This window comes from Urocampus carinirostris, chromosome 8, assembly GCF_059441175.1.
Source record: "Urocampus carinirostris isolate Australia breed hairy pipefish chromosome 8, RoL_Ucar_1.0, whole genome shotgun sequence".
In the NCBI taxonomy this organism is placed as follows: Eukaryota; Metazoa; Chordata; class Actinopteri; order Syngnathiformes; family Syngnathidae; genus Urocampus; species Urocampus carinirostris.
The window spans coordinates 30,175,336-30,195,103 of record NC_142356.1 but is presented as its reverse complement, the minus strand read 5'-3'; the positions used below and the strand labels follow the sequence as shown (position 1 = coordinate 30,195,103).

At 36.6% G+C, this 19,768-nt stretch overlaps 2 protein-coding genes across 3 annotated transcripts in view; one reads left to right on the top strand and one right to left on the bottom strand.

Moving 5' to 3' along the window:
• Nucleotides 1-4,143, bottom strand: part of npepps (aminopeptidase puromycin sensitive) — a 28,878-nt gene extending 24,735 nt beyond the window's left edge. The window contains exon 1 of the mRNA XM_088342295.1: nt 3,982-4,143. Within this exon, the coding sequence (XP_088198421.1) occupies nt 3,982-4,060 (79 nt within the window). The 5' untranslated portion in view covers nt 4,061-4,143. The remainder of the gene's footprint in view (nt 1-3,981) is intronic.
• Nucleotides 4,144-4,274: 131 nt separating this feature from the next.
• On the top strand, nt 4,275-18,980 carry mrpl45 (mitochondrial ribosomal protein L45). 2 transcript variants are annotated; one of them, XM_088342297.1, is made up of 9 exons: nt 4,275-4,397; nt 4,556-4,663; nt 8,826-9,024; nt 9,764-9,881; nt 11,867-11,965; nt 12,311-12,359; nt 16,057-16,206; nt 17,943-18,116; nt 18,194-18,980. In XM_088342297.1, the coding sequence occupies exons 2-9, from the start codon at nt 4,601-4,603 to the stop codon at nt 18,290-18,292; spliced, it is 951 nt and encodes a 316-aa protein (XP_088198423.1). In that variant the 5' UTR covers nt 4,275-4,397; nt 4,556-4,600; the 3' UTR covers nt 18,293-18,980. The 2 variants fall into 2 exon arrangements, with proteins under 2 accessions (XP_088198423.1, XP_088198422.1); XM_088342296.1 differs by having other exon boundaries at nt 4,325-4,368.
• The last annotated feature ends 788 nt before the right edge of the window (nt 18,981-19,768 follow it).

Here is a 19,768-nt window from a genome sequence, read left to right as displayed (position 1 = left end):
AAAAAGTACAAGCATTCCCTCCCATCTCTCGCCAAAGGTAAGCACATAAGGCTCCCTATTCTCAGAATGTTGTGACGTTTTTACAAAATAAATGCTTGCATCTGGTTTTGAAACCAATATGTATGAAAAAAGGGTCAAAAGGAGTTTAACCGATCTTGAGTAATTGCAAGAAAGAGACAAGTTTAAAGTGGTATGTTTGTTGAATTTGGGACAGGGGCTCTGGCATTATTCTCTTTTCATAATTTTTATCAAATCATCAAAAATAAATGTGCTGAAGACTAAGCTTTTGTCTGGGGCGCCGGTTTAGCAATTTAGTAAATTTGTCTCATAATATATGGTGTGGCTCTTTCCCAAAATAAAATTAATATTTTTTGCTTTTATGGCTCTTTGAGTCAAAAAGGTTCCCGACCCCTGCGATAGACCATTTTCGAGCCTATTTCATTAACGAATCAGTACAGAATGCGTGCTGCATTGTTGACCCTAACAGTTGGAGTTGCAGTGCGAGTTAGAACGGAGCGAGAGAAGACTGTTGTGTTTTTAGAGTAGCAATTTTAAAGAACAGCATGCCCCACAGTTGTGCACGGGTGCACAAATAACACTTTTAAGGAACCCTTTTTTTGCAATTCCAAGAGGGAACTGGCGTTTTTAAGAAGGGTATCCTTGATAATGCTTGAATTTAAATCTTTCATTTCCAAGGTGTAGTGTTGTGTTCTCATGACTATTTGGGTGATGTGCTTGAATATTCTTGAAATTACAGGTATTGCCTTGGTTCAGGAAAAAAAGCTTGATTGACCCTTTGATGCCTGACTTACTAGTGCATACACGCTTCCTCCATGTGTCTGGTGAAAATTAGTGGGAGAAAAAATTATAACACTAAGGGCATCATGTCGTAAACATGTTTTATGAGGAATGCCTGGAATATGACACTATTACAACTTTTTTTAAAGATTTGAAGAACAACAACCCTGAGGGTCCTTTTTGACTCCACATATGCATCCAAGGGTTAAAAATGACGCAGACACCGCTCTGATGGCTTTGCCATATGATTTCTACCCCCCGTGATTAATGGCGGTTGGCATTAGTTTGTATGGCATTGTCCTATGAAGCATCATCTTCCACTTTGGTTTGTGGCCAAGAGGATAGATGCATGCTACATAGGACTCTATAAAAATGTGTATTAGTGCAAGGACTACGTATGTAATGGGGATTTGTTATGGGCCATGCAAAAATGAAGGTAGAGTTTCTCAGTCGTAGATTGTAATGGGAAGAACTTCTTCCAACTGAAAATGAAAGCCGCATTTTACCATCATTTTTAACCAACTCCTATATGGGAAGAGATTTGTATCAAAAACATATGTAAAAATCACATATGTAAATCGTCTATACAGTATAATTGTGTCTTGGCAAAATAAAAGTAACAAAAGTAATCGTGGCAATCTGGTTTGGAGTTACTTGAATGACGAATGCCTTCGTAAGTGTAAGTAGGATAAGAGCTGGGGAAATTCTGAGTGTTTCCCCCCAATGCCTACTACAAACAGTAAGTTTGCTACAACTGGTACTAGCTAGTGGATCTTTTATAACAGTTAATTATAACAATAATTATAATAATAATAATGTATATTTTATTTTATAGACATTTTATGATTAACGGTCATTATCGTAGTGGAAGTATCCTTACTTAACACCAGCCCGTTATTTAGACCAGTTCTGGCAGGTAGTTGATAAATCTCAGAGCTGTCTCCTGAATGCAAATTAAAAAAAAAACACTCAAAACAAACGTATATTTTAAGGCTTATAAATTATGTTGACATCAGGAGGTTGTCAACAGGATATTCTGTTATTACCTATATTTCATGTTGATGTCTGTGTATTTTCTGTATAGCCCTTTGAGACTGCTTGTGATTAAGGACTATAGAAATAAACATGACTTCACTTATTATTGATCGCACCAACACTAACAATGTATTTAGGGTCAGTTCAAAACAAGGAAAGTGATAATTCTAAGGTTTAACTTAAAGAGTAAATTAAGAAACTTTAAATATCAACCTATCTGAGCCCATATTTTGTGTCTATTTAACATGTTATAAAAAGGTATTTAACGCTTTCCCTATTTCAATTTTACGTTGTATATGAGGCGAAAAAGTTACGTACTAAAGCTCCACAAAATGGCTCGCACAAACCGTATAGCGCTGATCAAAATAATGTTCTTTTTTGGGTGTTGTTGTTGAATTTGATCACTAAAACAAAGTTGCTATCTTGCTGCTTGTCCAGACTTTGTGCTTATTGGTATTTTACGATTTAGTATGATCCACAATCTTTTTTGCCTATCGGCTGGTACAAACTGACATGAATTCCGCCCTCCTGCCTCATCAATGCGCGCGCAGCTTCACACTTATTTACAATCACGAAAAGGGGTCTCTTTACAATCTTTCACCAAGGAAAGTACACTTCAAGTGAAGGGCGGTGAGGTTTGTGTCTGGTGAAGCACAGTCAGATTTATAAACAAAGGAACCTAGATTTCCTTCATCATTCTTTTGGCAGAGCAAGAAAGCAATTTATAAAATGTAGCATGAAAAAAAAACGTTTTAGTGTCTTATCTTAACCTAAAGAGGAAGTTTGTGGGGTGCTCATTCGGAATACAAGCATCAATAGATAGGTTCATCCATTATAAAAAATTCCATGCAATGATAATTTTTTTTTTAAAAATACAGGATTTTTGGACTTGCTCTTAGCTTGCTAATGCTATCACCAATACTATTTTAAAAGGCTGAGGTCTGCGCTAAATCTGAATCCTTGGTCTCACACTCACCCTCTGCATGAGGCAAGGTAATTGTTTGCCTCACTCTGGATCTGCATACGCTCAGCACAGTAATACATTACATATTGCTTGTTTTGAATAAAAGAGTGAATAGAAAAGTAATCCTCAGTTATGAAAAAAAGTTCATACAACAAGGTAAAAAATGACTGATGGCTTGACCGTCTGTCAGCTTAATAATTCTAACACTAATTTTATAGTTTGGTGTTGAGATGTGTGCAAAATCAGAATCCTTGGTTTCAGTATCACCCTTTGCCATCATGCTAAATCTAAAAATTTAGTGATCTTGAAATAGAAAATCCAATAATTGTTAAATAATCAGAAAAAACTTATAATACCGAATGAGTATAACTGTTTGTAAGGTTTTTAGTTTTATATTTCAATGATAATAGGTGCACAATCTCCTCTGCCTGCCCTGTCTGCACGTCACTGGTTTAAGTTAGACTTTACTGATTCAAAATAATTTTAGCTAACAAAGCATGATGACTCATTCTTACTAAGTAAATAAATAATACATACTCCCTGTATTGGGTTCATTTTGACCCATCCCAAAAAAAATCAAGTATTATTTATTTTAACGATGTTTGAGCAGGTTTGTAACCCATGTGCCACATGTCAGTGGAAGAACAACATGGTGGGGATCCCATGTTGTTGACTGGCCCTGGCCACTCATCAGTTTGGGGAATATTTACAAATGTGACTTGTTGAAAAAAAAAAAAACACTTCTGAATAATGGAAAAAAAAAAAAGAATTGGAATAACTGTATTTTTGTTTTGCATTTCCTTATTTGTACCAACCCCTTATGGACATACTACTCTATCCTTACAACAGATGTGTAATATACAATAAAACACCCTATACGGGTTCCATATTTTAAATAACCATTTTTTTCACTTAAATAATCCATGTGTTTATCAGTGAAAAATTGGACCCTATAGTCTTGACTCCTTCATGATTATTTAATTTCTCTGGTCTCGGTTTTGTGATAAAGCAGAGGGTTTAATCATAAATCTATAATCAATTCATTTTTGAATGGATTGCTTGTTGTGTTGGTTATCCTAAATATTACAACTGCCATAAAAATATATTTACATCTACATATTAATAGCGATCACCCATCAATATAAACAATTCATCTATTAATAATAAATATAATTCATACTCACGCTGTACGCAGACCTGTTGCTTATTGTTCGTGTTCCGAGGACTAATTTTCAAATACATTAAACACGATATGAACCTCATAAACAAACATAATATATTTATAAAATACAGTCCGTTTTTTTTACGTTAATTTTGAAAACGTAGTGACATTTGTGAAAAATGAGTAAACCCCCTTAATTTTAAAAGGTGGGCAAAAGGGCACAGTGCAGTGCATGCGCGTGTGACGTCACTCCATTTTGTGCGCTCACCCTTTGATGACATATGTGCACGAAGCCACGAACACCGTGACGTCATAGGATGGTTGGCAGCCAAATTAAAATGCATAACCTTTTTTTTCAGGGAGATCAAATTTATTCTTTGCAATGAAAAATGTGACAAACGTGTTGAAAGTGAGAACATATAGAATCAATTTACCTCGGTAATTTTTGAAAATATAAATTATACATTTTTGACTAGCTGAACTATATTTGTTTATTATTTTTCTAATTTATGTTTAAATTTGTTACTTCTAAGATTATGGTTGATGTAAAATTGTAACATTTTGTATCCCATGTTTTAAACATGATTTTCGTTCAGAAAACACTGCCGGAAATCATTCTGTTCAGTTCCTATGCGAACAAAATGGCAGCACTCAGAGTGAGGACTCTAGCTGCTCTGCAGAGATCAACACTGACAACTTTCAAGGTATACCCCAGCAATAGCTCTCTTTAAGCAAGTTCGTCGGATAATAAACTGTAGAAAACAAAGCTGATTCATTTTTGTCGATCTTTTCTTAGCGTTAATATCACGCTAATGTAGCGTTAACCAACTCTCACAGGGTCTTAGAAGAGGTGAAGCTTAACTTGATTGGTGGAATTTACATACTCAATTGTCGAAGGCACACACTAAAACGATACGGAAATACTTAATTTTATTACATTTTTATACCCCTGCTTCCAATTATAGCTAGATTAAGGGGTGGTTGAGAAGAGCAACATTATAAAGGACTAGGAAGAGGGGTTACCCCATGTGCAGTCCCTTCTCAAGGTTTCTTCAGTTTCCTCATGTTGAGTTTTTTGAGTTTTTCCATGCCATCATGTAGGTTTTAGATCAGGGGATGGTGTAATAATAGTCTGTGGTTTGCAATAATCTGTGATCTGTGCAGCCCCTTGAGACTTTGTGATTAAGGGCTATGCAAATAAACAAAACTTGACCTGACTATTTTCACCCTGGCCATTGCCTCTTTGACCTGTTGCCCCCTGGTAGATACTACAGGTCACTTAAAACAAGGACAAACAGGCTCAAAGACAGTTTCTTCCCCTGGCCGTTACTACCTCAAATAGGTGCACAAAGCTTTTAAAATATATATATTAGGACAGCACGGCGGCGCAGTGGTTAGCATGTGTGTGGCACAGTTCTGAGGTCATGAGATCGAACCTTATGTGTGGAGTTTGCATGTTCTCCCCGTTCTTGCGTGGGTTTCCTCCGGGCACTCCGGTTTCCTCCCACAGTCCAAAAACATGCATGTTAGGTTAATTGGCCGATCCAGATTGTCCCTATGTGTAAATGAGCAAGCGAATTGTCTGTCCCAGTGTGCCCTCCGACTGGCTGGCAACCAGTTCAGGGTGTCCCCTGACCACTGCCCAAAGATAACTGGGATGGGCTCGAGCACCCCCGCGACCTTACTGAGGATAAGGGGTGCAGATATGGATATTTGGACTTATTTGGGAATTATTGTTCCTGCTAAATGTTATTGCACTACTTTTCATTGCTTTACTGCAGGGGTCGGGAACCTTTTTGACTCAAAGAGCCATAAAAGCAAAAAATATTAATTTTATTTTGGGAAAGAGCCACACCATATATTATGAGACAAATTTACTAAATTGCTAAACCCGCGCCCCAGACAAAAGCTTAGTCTTCAGCACATTCATTTTTGATGATTTGATAAAAATTATGAAAAGAGAATAATGCCAGAGCCCCTGTCCCAAAATCAACAAACATACCACTTTAAACTTGTCTCTTTCTTGCAATTACTCAAGATTGGTTAAACTCCTTTTGACCCTTTTTTCATACATATTGGTTTCAAAACCAGATGCAAGCAGTTATTGTGTAAAAACGTCACAACATTCTGCAAATAGGGAGCCTGATGAGCTCACTTTTAGCGCAGATGGCGTAGGGCGAGAGATGGGAGGGAGTGCTTGCACTTTTTGCATAGCTCCACCCATCCCTCCCACTCACCCAATCAAATGACTAAGTTCTCTTCCGGTGTTTTGGCGTATTTACAGTTCTGTGGATTCATCATAAGGTATCTAAACACTGAACACAGATTATATAGTGAACTTTTATATAAAGGATTCTTTAGCGTTGTACAGCCAAAACGAGTTTTTTTTCCCCCTTTTTTTGTGTGACACCTTGACTGTAAATTGTAGTGAAAAACGTGCCCTATATATACTGCGAAGTAATGCCATCACATTAAATATTGGTTTGGCTTTGCGTGTACCTGAATAGGATAGACAATTAAATTTTTTTAACAGGATGGAGAAATTTTGCAGGCAATCAAATTTGTCTCTGAGCCACAGATACTCATAGAAAGAGCCATATATGGCTCGCGAGCCATAGGTTCCCGACCCCTGCTTTACTGTTATGATGCACTTTTTTTTCTTTGCACTACTGTTCTAACTTAGGCCAGTCTTCAAGCATTACTTTGTAAATATGTTTACCTATATTTCCTGACAGTATTTTATCATATTTTTCTCTTTAAAGTTGTTATTACTTGTTTACTCTGGAGTGTCATGTCTAATCTCGTTACAAACAAGGTTTTACAACGTTGGTATCAGTTAACTTAAAGACAACTCACTTCAATTAAGAATATCATCATTGTCACAACATACGACTCCCAGGAAGACTTGTTCTTTATTAAAAATTCAAGAGTAGATGTCTGTGTTTTTTTTATATTTTAATAATAATTATACATTTTATTTCAAAGCTCCTTTCAGGACACCCAAGGTTGCTGTGCATAGAATACAAAACAGTGATATTGATAGAAGCAAAAGATGAAAACAAGCAAATAGGTTAAATGAAAACAAAGTAAAGTAAAAAAAGGAGGTGGGTGTGGGGGACATGGGTAATGTGAGACATTTTAATAGATAGGCAAGCCAGGAGAGGTGGGTTTTAAATCTGTATTGAAAAATGGAAAAGATGGCAGAAATCCAGAGGTCACGTTGTAGTGAGTTCCAGAGCTGGGATAGCGTACATTTAATTTTTCGTTAATTATATAATATTTCCACACATCTATAGTTACATAGCATAATTTGCCTTTTTCTATTCTTTTTTTTTTTTTTTTAATCTGACAATTATACAGTGCAGTCAAAGACCGGAATGCCAATCTAAATTAGAGCTGCAACTAACTATTATTTTCACTATCGATTAATTGTTCCATTATTTTTTTGATCCATTGGTGTATCTGATTTCTGAAAGACATTTTTAATTTCCTCCTCTTTATTCAAGTAATTAAATTTTGGACGGATAGAAAAATTGTGCACAAAACAACAGACTATTCTATGATATTAAGTGTTTGTCAATTAACTTGACAATAAACAGAAATACATACAAATGTATGTTATTCACCTGCAAATATGTATGATACTTTTTTCCTACCACATTATCCAAAGATCATGTTATATTTTGACTTAAAATAAAAAAAACACAGAATAAATAGGAATTTCATTTAATGTGTATCAAGTTTTTTTTTTTTTTTATCCACAAAAAATATATCAAAATGTAAATCTAAACTCACTTTTCAGACTTTTGTTCGTATTTTTTTTTTCTGGTTACATCTTTCAATTCACAATATAAAAATGATATAGATTACGCTTAGGAATCTGCCCTTTCTTTAGAAGTAGACATGACATTATTACTATTGTTCTTTTTACGTTATTTTATTGACTTATTTTCTGTTTTATGGTCTGTACTTCTGTAGCACTTTCTGTTCCCCTGAAAATGGTCAAATTTGTGTCATGGAACAGTCAAAACACTACAAAGTTAAAACTTTCATGCCAATTTTGTTTGTAACGAGGCAATGTTTAATTATTATTATTTTTTTTAAAGTAATATTTTTTAAATGAAAATGGTCTTGGCGCCCTCTGCCAGACCAAACTGGTATTAAGACTCTCTATGTGCGCTTTTATTTGCATTCATTAAACGTACTTAGTGGCTCATAAATCACGTGATATAACCAATGGATGATCTATTGTTCTCAGTTATTTTCGATTGTTCTCAGCTTAGGGATGCTGCTGGAAAAGTGAATTTCCCTTCGGGGATGAATAAAGTATCTATCTATCTATCTATCTATCTATCTAATTAGTTGCCGACGCTTTTACTAATCGATTTTAATCAATTTTATCGATTCGTTGTTGCAGCCCAAATCTAAATAAGATAATACACTCAACTGGTCTAGGTATTATTATTTTCTTTCGATTATTATTAAATAAAGAAAATGAAGGTGCCACGGTGGCGACTGTTGAGCACATCCGCCTCACAGTTCATAGCTTCAAGGGTTCGGTTCCAGCTCCCCATATCCGTTCGGTTTTCTCCTGGTACTCCAGTTTTTTCCCACATTCCAAAAACATCCATGGCAGGTGTATTCATGAGTTCAAATTGTCCCTTGGAATGTATGTGTGAGTGTATGATTGTTGTTCTTTGCATGTCATGCAATTGACTGGCAATCAGTCCAGGGTGTTCCCTGCCCACTGTTTAATATCAGCTGCAATGGGGTCCAGCACCCCGTGCGACCCGAATGAAGAAAAGGAGTTCGTCAAATCGATGGACGTAAAAATGAAGGAGTTTTAACTTCTTGTCTTCCCTATAGGTTTCTGATATTTCAGCGGGCGTCCCTTGCCACCCCATCCCTCTTTTTGTGCCTGTGCGGACCAAAAAGCGTCACTTCATCCCCCCGTCTGTGGGGAATAAGGGCAAGAAGGGTGGAGATCCGGAGGCCAAGGCGCGAGCAGCTGGCATTGTGTTCCGCCAGCAGTACATGGAGAGAGCCATCAACGTTGCCTGCACTGGTACAACTCTTAATTTTTTTATCTATAACGGGGTTGTGAGAAAGTTTTGCGTCTATTGATGATTACATCTAGCATGGAGCTAAAACGGAATACATTATTTGTTATTTTCAGTCCGGGAGCGCAACACTGCGTGTCTACCACCAGGAGCAGGAGCCCCATAGCGTATTTTTACTGATAAGGCTGGAAACAAGAAACATCATCTTTATTTTTTTCCCCCTATTTTATTTTTTTTATCTAAACCTAGAGTGTGACATACTCAGTCTAGCATTTCTTGGATCATTTTCCAAGCATTTAGTTCGCGCAAGTTATAAAAATGACACGTGATCAACGATGCGCTTTTCGAAACTGAAAGACAGATGTTTGTTGATAACAAAGATCATGAATATTCACAGCTGTAAAACAGAATTGGGGCTGAACAATAACCAATGTATTCCCAAGGTTAGAACAAGGAATGCAGTGAATTCAGAATTTTGGGCTCAAAATGTAATAACGCTTGGCCGAAAAACATAAAAAGCAATCCGTAAAGCAATAACATTTCTGTTCTGCAAATTATGACAATTACTGCATCTTAGTAGAGGCCTGCCTCTTACTTTTACACTACCCATTGATGACCCCCCTTGTCTTTTCGTAGAGTTCAGTGCAGCTTGGCCTCTTGTGGCATAATACTGGAAGCACAATTCAAAATTCAGCACTCATTTTTAAATATGAAAGTGTTTTATTCAAATACGCTTTCCTGTAGCGGGAATCTTCGACCCCTATGTTCCTCCTGAGGGCGACGCTCGGCTTTCTTCTTTGTCCAAAGAAGGATTGAAGCAGCGCACAGAGCAGCTACGACAAAGTGCCTCATCACAGCTGGCGTGAGTTTCTCTTGCTGTCAATTTCCACTGTTTCTAATTCAGTTGTGCGACTTTTGGCATTTTTACACATGTACATGAAAAATTACAACTGGGATGGCAGTGCAAAATTTACTCTAGGGAAATGTTTCCATTATCCAGACCAGATTTCTTGTACCATTTACACATCGCGTGTTGCATTAATACAACAATTCTTTGAGTGTTCATGCTTAAATACAGGGTTCATACAGATGCTTGAAATCCTTGAAAATGCTTGAATTTTATTGTTGTGTTTTAAAGGTCAGGAAAATGCTTGAAGTTTGGATGTAGTTCTTGAAAACCCTTGAAATTGTTGCCAATGCCATGTTTCTTGGCAATCTGATTATAGACTATGCAATAAATGAAAAAAAATTGTCAAAAAAATTCCATGAAATTGCTGCCGACACGCCGGCTCTGGTGGCTTGTCATTATGGCGTTGTCATGTGAAGCGTCACTGCCCCTACTCGTCGCACCCAAGAGGACAGTTGAATTTAGAAAACTGGCGACTTTCCAACAGCTCCTCAGATTTTTTGTTGTTTTAATGATGTATTTTCAATAATAATAAAACATTATGCACCAAATTATTAAGTAATTTCATATGTTTTGCTAGGGGTCCCCCCAAAACGTATGAAATATAATTTAAAATATTCACAAATAAACATGACTTGACAGATATACAAAAAAAACACTGAACATCACAAAAGCCATGAAAATGCAAAACTATAAAGTAAAAATTAGAAACATTATCTCTTCATCGATATAAATGACAAGTTAAAGAAAAAATATACAATTCTATTTTCCCCCTTTTAGACACAGATCCTCTGAAAAACACGCAAAAAATATAAGTTAAAATAAGAAAAAGCTAAAGATCAGCAGTCTATGATTGAAAGATAGAATGCAATCTGCTTCGGAGCAATCAATATCATTAAAATAAGGGCAAGTTTGGCTCATCAACAAGATGGCGGACAATTATATCACCTCTTGTCTAAATCAGTGTTCTCAATTCCTTTTTACTTGAGGGCTGCTAGAGCAAGGGTCTATGTGGGGTTGGGGCCTACTCGTATTTTCCACAAGAAAAGTTCTGATAAAAATCTTCCTTTTTAACACATACAGAACTATTATTTTCATCTTCCAATGATTACCCAACACCATTGAGCCCTTTCCTGTTTGTAAACTAGTGTGATGTAGCCAAACTGCAGTGCCTTGTTGAAGCAGAATGGCAGAATTCATGTCAGTTCATCCCAGCCATTGACACAAAAATATCCTAGAAGGAATATCTCAAAGTAGCACAAAGTATGTGCTACCAGCAAGATGGCGACTTTATTTTAGTCATCAAAGTCAACAAAGAAAGCTGGATTTTTTTTCCCTTGAGGGCACTGGAAACATTGAAAAAAATAGCCTTGAAATTGTTTCAAAAGTGCTTGAAATTGGCCAAGAAAAAGTGTACGAACCCTGTGGATAATTGAAGACCTGTACTCTGGTTCTTAGGTTTTCTCAGTCTGTATTATGAGTAGTTTAGCCTTTTTATTTTGCAGAGATACAGATACTGCGTTGAATATTATGACCCACAGTAATAAAATTGTTCTGAGGTGTATTCATCAAATGCAAAACTCTTCAAATAGAAATGTTTGCAAATTTCTGAAAAAGGACAGAAAGCGTTCAACTTGGGATCTCTTACAGCAAACACACTTTTTTGAAGGACAAACTTTTAAAAGGTTCCTTGTTCAACACATTTTGATTAACTTTCAGGTATAATAGTTTTTTTTATTCATTTTTAGAATGGTAAGTTTAAGTTTTAAAATGGAAAAAATATCAGTACGTGCAATAACTTCACATTTTGCCACAGATACATCCCAGTTTTAAGTTGATTTTTTTGTTGGTCGCCAATGCTGATTGAATCTTTCTGCAAATATACCAAATACTTTTGCCAATTTGTAAGCCATTTAATGATTTTATTGTGATTCTTTCAGAATTCGGAAGATCAAAGAATATGACTCCGAGTTCTCTTCCAAGGATTTTGCGGAGAGAGCCCAGGAAATTTTCATTGAGGCTCACAACGTCCTGTGCACGTATGTAATGACCACTGAAACTCTTATAGGCTGAAAAAATGGTTAGGCTGACAAAAAAACCTATTTTTTTCCTATTAAAACTTGCTAGTCCTGTTTATCTGGGACGACACGGGGACAAAACTTAACCAGATAAAATATTTTTTTCAACGGGTGTGGATGCCAAATTACATGTGCAGTTCCGTTATCTAGCTATCTTAGTCTGGTTATGGGTGAAGGTTTTACATGTATCAACTCATAGGTTAAACTACATTATTTTGGCTTAATTCAGAAATAAATCCACAATGAAAAAAATTCTGGGTGTCGGACGACGTTTAATTAAATGTGTTTGTACATTTTCTTTTCCAGGTTTAACAAAGAGAAGCTTCACTCGCTGGTAACGGAGCGCTGTTACCCGGTATGCCATATTTATTTACAAAGTTTTACAGTTAATGCTTTTCAAAATGTAATGAAAGTATTACAACAACAAAAATCTAAACTATATCAAATCTAAATTAGTATGAAGACTCCCTTTTTTAATATGGCTTTTAAATACCATATTTTCACAACTACAAGACCGTAGTTTCGCGCACCTAAAAGCCTTTATTTTTTTAAAAAGCTGACCATGCACCTTATAATACAGTGCGCCTTATATATATGGATCAACATTGAGTCGCAAAGTCTCGCAACTAAGGCAAGCAGCCGCCGATTTCCCCCCTTAGGCGAAGTAGTCCGCGGTGTATGCTGGTATATATATATATATATATATATATATATATATATACCGCTGTTTCATTTCCTAACAAATGTGTCAATCATCATTTGAATCGGTCACTATGCTAAAGTTATTCGGGGGTAATGGAGGCGGGTCTTTTTTCACATTTACAGGCTTGCATAGGCTAAAGCGGGGCAAAACAAAGCCTGCAATTGTCCGAAAAAGGATGTAAATCACATGTTTGGCTGCTCTACTGCCTGGAGAAAACATTTTTTACTAGTCTGTATTTGTAAACAGGTAATAGGGGGCTAAACTGACAGCTAGCAACAAGCAACGTCCATCGATGCAGATGCTTCTCGGCGGATTTTTAAAAAAAATATCAGGATTATTGCGTGTTTTGGAGTGTGTAAATATTTTACACGGTTGTATTTACTACACTCACGGATGTTAAGAGGACCATGGTTGCGTATTATTATTGAACGTGATGGCTGCAAGACGACTTTGGTGAGCTACCTCTGCTTTATATTTTCCAGGTATCTTGTTTTAGACTGATCTTGATGTTTCTGTGATGAGTTTATTTTTAAATTCAATTCAATTCAAAGTGTTTCCCTAAGCAATGAAATTCTCTCTTTGCTGTTCACAAAGTTGCCAGCGAAAAAGAAAATAGAACATTTGAGTGATTGGTGACATTGTACAGACACTATGTCTGAGACACGTATTTCATTGCGAGCCGTCAGAATGTTAAGGGGTTAATAAGGTTGACTGAACTATCTGACTGTTTTGTTGACGTTCCCACTGTAGCGCCTTATAGTCCGGTGTGCCTCATGTATGGAAAATATAGGGAAAAAACTATTTTTGGGGGGTGCGCCTTATAACCCAGTGCGCCTTATAGTTGTGAAAATACGGTAATTTTTTTGTATTTAGTTTCACTTTTAAGCTTTTCACATGTTATACTTTTATCTCACTTTTGTAATTTTTGTTCTTTAGTTGTTTTTGTTTTTATTTTATTTTTATTATTTCAGTGTGTTGTCATGTCTTGGGGCTCCACACTGGTAGGGTGTCGTTTGAGGGCGATCTACTGCCATCCCTATCAGTGTGGATGAGCCTGCCTTAGGTCCCATTCTTCACATATTAAGTCTGTGCCATTCCCTTATTGTATTTATCTTAAAATTGTATTTGTATAACTATTTCTTTTCTTTTTCCTTCATTTTAACCATTGTTTGGTAGTCAGAGTTGTCGGGTGGGGGAAAAGGACGGGATTATCTTTTCCTTATTCTTTCTCCTTGAATGTCAATTCATTGCCTGAAAAGTGCTTTACAAATCAATTTTGATTTGATTTCAAAGTACACCGACAATTCATTAAAAAACAAAAACAAATTACAATTGTAGCAAAAATGCCCTTTTCGATTTTTTTTTGACTAATTTCATATATTAGCTTTTGCATTTGTAAAGGGGCACTGTGCAATATTTGACCATTGAATCTCGCTGTATTGTGTATTGCAACCGAAAGAGTGCTACAATGCACAAGGAAAATTACAAACTATGGTGATTTAAAGTGACCAAACCGCACCATTTTTCCGTTGTTTTTTTGCTAAGCCCTTAAAACCCTAGTGTATAATATTTGACCACTAGATGCCACTATATTGTCTAAGGCAAACCAAAACCAGTGCTACAGAGCACAGTGTAGCAGCAAGATGCCAGACAAACATGGCGACTAGGTAGGGATTCCACTATGTAAAAGAAATACCCATTCCTCAACCTCTGCTTTTGGTATGATATTTAATCTAATTTTGCCCTAATATTAAAAACACTGATTAAAAGTTTTGTACCACTGGGAGACATTACATATTAAACAGTGTCCCTTTAACAAGCTTTCTTTTTTTTTTTTGGGGGGGGGGGGTACCCTTAGCAACAAGATGGCGGAAAATCACGTTAGCTACCTCTAAGTGAGCCTCGTGTTTTGTAAGATGAATACAAATTTATTGATTTACCAGTAATTCTTATATGTTTCCCTAAATATTTAAATTAATCCTGTATTTCTTTTTACCACTAGGAGGTGCTAAATAATAAGGGTTGGGTAGGGTTACTTTAACTGGATTACTTTCAATTACTTTTGGATTACTCCAATACCAAATATGCTAATAAAAGACACTAAATATGAATAAAAAAACTAAATTTTGTGCAGGCTTGGGGAGTAACGGAACACATGGAACGGCAAAAACGATGTTTGCAAGCTGTTTGGATTTATTTTCATTTTGTTTCTGTCGCATTTTATGTTAGTTTTGCCGGAGATCAAAGAGATCAAAGCCAGGAGAGAAAGCTTACCACGTGTTGTGAGTCATAATTTTATTCATATTTAGTTTCTTTTGTCTTTTATTAGCATATTTGGTATTGGAGTAATCCAAAAGTAATTGAGAGTAATCAAGTTAAAGTAACCCTACCCAACCCTGTAAATAATACAAAATGTCTCTTTAATTTCAATATCGAATGATGGTATTGAGAAAAGCAGGTTGCCATTTTATTTTAGAAATATTAATACAACTTTAGGGAAAAAAGTCAAACTACTGATGTCTAAATAAAAAGTAATGAAATGGCATGAGGCAGCACGGCGGCGCAGTGGTTAGCGCGTGTGCGGCACAGTTCTGAGGTCGTGGGAACCTCCTGCGTGTGTTCAAATCCAGCTCCCGGCCTTACTGTGCGGAGTTTGTATGTTCTCCCCGTGCTTGCGTGGGTTTCCTCCGGGCATTCCGGTTTCCTCCCACATTCCAAAGACATGCATTTCAGGTGAATTGGCCGGTCCAAATTGTCCCTAGGTGTGACTGAGCGAGTGAGTTGTCTGTCCCTGTGTTGGCTGGCAACCAGTTCAGGGTGTCCCCTGCCCACTGCCCGATGATTGCTGGGATGGGCTCCAGCACCCCGCGACCCTACTGAGGATAAGCGGTGCAGCTAATGAGATGGGGAGATGAAATGGCATGACAAAATAACATACCCAAATTAATTAAAACTACAGAGTGTTTTTAAAAAATCGATATCCTTTGAGATGTAAACATCACAAAAAGTACATGATTAGGCAAATTAAATGTATAAAGTATTAATGTTAAAGATCATAAGGTTTATTCTTCCAAATATGAATGAGAAATTCAAAAGCATGTTGATCATGTCAACGATTTCACAAAGGTTTAACACGGCTTATGTCAAATAAGTTATCCAGGCCCTGCCAAATATGTTGAAGCATATCATTTAATATACCCTGTATATTCAATGTTATTTAAATATATATATATATATATCTATATATATATATATAATGAACCCCCCTAAAAATATCCGTGGGAAAAAATCCTCCAACTGTTACAACTGTTCTACCTACTTATTGAACTTCATCTGCTGGCCACTCCAGGAGATGACACGGGGCAACCGCTACAAGACCCTGCGTTGGCATTTGGTAGAGTCGCTAGAGATGCCCCGCGTAGTCCACGCCCGCAGCACTGACATGGTTTCTAAGGGCAACCTGTATGGACAAGTTACAGTACGCATGCACTCGAGACAGGTGAGAGTGTTTTATTTGCCTCGAAAACTTGGTGCAATTAACTTTTATTTGTTTTCCGTCAGCAATACAAACTAATTATTTTTTTATTTCAGAGATAAACGGTCATGATCATAGTTTTGTATTGTTGAGTTTTAACAGTTAAACCAGGATTCAGGATGGTTTGTTTTATGGAAAAAATGTGGGTTATGATACCCAAAACATTCAAGGTGCTCTATTTGGGGAATCTAAAGAAGAAATATTACAGAAAAAAGCTGACTACCTTGTAAAAGAAATTCTGACAGCTAGCAAAAAAAGTGATAACAAGATTATGATTCAAACAAGAGCTCCATACTGTGGAGCAGTGGGTGTGCTCTGGGAAGGGAATAGTTGTAATAGCAGTGTCTGAAATTCAAGACAAAAAGTTACCGGAACCAGGGCTGACAACTCTGAAAAGGTGCCTGTCCAGCCATAAAGTTCCCTGCCCCATTTTTCACAACTTGAAACACAATAGGATGACTAATCGCCCAAAAAAATGTTGCAAAGTATTAAGGATTGATAATCAGAATATATAACAGAACAACACTTTAAAATTGAATTTATTATAAATCTACTTATCACATTCATTGCCATGTATATGACATCGCTGTTTTCCATCTGCCATCAGTATGTACCTGTATTTACTCATCTTCATGCAATGTTTGCTACAAGCCACATGAGCTCCTCTTTCCACAATGCTTTTAATGTACGTTTATGTTTTGTATCATCATACATCTTTTTAGCTTCTTTTGAATCTTCTGGGGCTGAAGTTTTGGCTTGATTCCTAACCACTTATCCATTTTTCTTGTGTTCCAAGTTGCATCTACTTTGGAAAATGATGTGCAAAGGCACGACCTTGTGATGCTCGGGAAAGTCTGGAAACACAAAGTTATTCGATGCAGGCTTCTGATTGGCTGCAGAGTATGCAAATTGCCAAACTCACTAAAAATTCAAAATTTCCGAATCGAACAAAGATTTTGAAATTGGAATAAAGAAAACGTTTGATTTGAAGGGGGAAAAAAATATTTTTTTTTCCTGAAAAAGTTGTCGGCCACCCGGGCGGAGACATTTTGTAAGTTGTACGCCCGACGTAAAAGATGCACGCCCCGGGCGTCCGGGCCAACGTTGTTTCAGACACTGGTAATTATAGAGGACCACATTTGAATAAGTGTACAGTAGACTCAATTCATAGATCAAAGAGAAAAATGGATGGACTATAAGAAAAATAAGGACACCGTTTACGAAGAATGAAGATTGGCCCTTGAATAATGACCCGAGCATGGTAGATATTCCCCAACACTGCAATTTTTTTTTTCATCCTCCATTCTGTTTTAAAGATGCAAATCTTCTACATACAATCAATCTTCTTAAAACTCCTCATGCACAACTTATACGCTGGGAAAAATATCCAAGAAATCGTAGAAACAGACATCATGCTCACATGTATATTCTGATACATCTCATTGGCTAAAAAAGGGAATTTTATCTCCAAGTCAGATGTACCCATGATAAGAGCCACACCAGGCTTTCGAGCCATACATTCCCAAACCCTGAGTTAAAAAATACAGTTTAGAAAGCAATACTCAATTTCTCAATTTGCATTGTGAACATCTTGAATATGTTACAAATATATTTTTCATTTAGTTGAGAAGAAGTAATTAATGAGTTTGAGGAAAAAGCCGAAAAATGACTTAACATTGCTTGTGAAATCCTCCTGCCAGACTTTGGCCATCTATGACCGTTTCGGACGTCTGATGCTGGGCAGCGAAACTCAACCTAAGGACGTGTTGGAATATTTGGTCTTGGAGCGGCACCTGGTCAACCCCTACGGATGCTGGCGACTCCACGGGAAGATTGTGCCATCCTGGGCCCCCGCCAAAGACCCCATCATTAGGGTAAAAAATACTGAGAAACATATAAACTTCAGTTCAGCATCGAGTGTACTTTTTTAAATAACCTTTTTTTTTTGCAGACCATCATGATTCCAGGTCCAGACTTAAAGCCTGGTGAAGAATTTGATGCCGTCAACCATCAAATTCCCAAACCTGAGGCAGTGCAGTGGTCGAAATGAGCTCCTAGGTGGTGCTGCCACGTCTCCCAGTTATAGGATAAATAAAACATTTGAGTCTACTTTTAGACTGTATTACTTGATTTTTTTGTCTTTGTTTTAGACTGTATTACTTGATTTTTTTGTCTTTGAATAAAAAATGCGTCTGTATTTCAATTAATTACAGATACAATCAACTTCAAAAATAACAATTCTTTGACCAAGGCTGCTTAAGTTTAGGTAGTCTTACAGTGTCCAAACAAGCATCATAGCAGTTAAACAGCAAGAGTCAGCACACTGTCGCCACCTGGCGAATTTCAGAGACTTGACAAACAAAAACAGACAAAAGAACCAATCAGCAAAAAGCAGAACACTCCTCTTTTTGAGCGCATTCTACTTTGACTTTGTGAAATAGGTGGAGCCGATCTTTTAAGCGTAGACTGCTGTGATCATGTAATGGCGTCCTTAGGGTTAGACTGTTGGTGTTGCACTTTTCCTAATCTAATCCATGGTCTTATTATCATCATGAGTAAAAAACCTATATGTGAAAAGCCTATGGAAAAATCAATGTATGGCTCATGGATGACTTTCATTTCTTGTGAGATGGTCAGTGTAATTGTGCAGCAATATGGCAATTCCATGAATCTTGTCAGATTTGTTATCGAAATAAATAAATGCTGCAAGTGCAATTAATTTCTGCATTTAACAATGATATGTGTTTGAGGTCATTTAAACTGATTTTATTACAAAGGGGGAACTAATCCCTCCTAGACCATTATTTTGATTCAGCCTCCATTGCTGAGGAGAGTAATGGCTATAGATGTTTCCCAGGCTACTACAGCAGAGACCTTGTACATTTTCACAAGGAAACATGCTTGTAAGACATTGGGAACTTTTCAGTTATTTTTTTCAGTTTCCGGAATGCAACCTTTGGAAAAATTTTGATTTCTGACCCAAAATTGCTTCAAATTAGTCTTGATGCTAATGATTTCTAAGAATACCCTCGATGGTAATTGAACAGTTCGTTTTAAAATGATTTATTTGATCTGAATTTAAACTGCCTCTCAGCAAACTAGGGATACAGCAAATGTACATTGTTTAAATATTCCAGGATGAATTAAGGATTTTTGAGCAAAATTGAAAAATTAACATTTCTGAATAATATAATAATAATAATGGTGGTTCAATCTTAGGTGGGCCTCTGTCCAACTTGTGGTCAACTTTGCGGCAATGCCATCACATGTTTTTACGAATGACTTCAAATTTAAAGCATACTTAGGTTTTTCACCATGTTGGTGTCTTTATACCACCACATAAGCACCTGATGCGGCTGGTTTCTCTCTCTGTCTGTCTGTCTGTCCGTCTCTCTATCTCCCTCTATGTATATACATATATATATATATATATATATATATATATATATATATATATATATATATATATAATATAAATACTGTTTTTTAACCCAGTCAGCCCTCTTTTCTTTTTTTCTCAATTGTT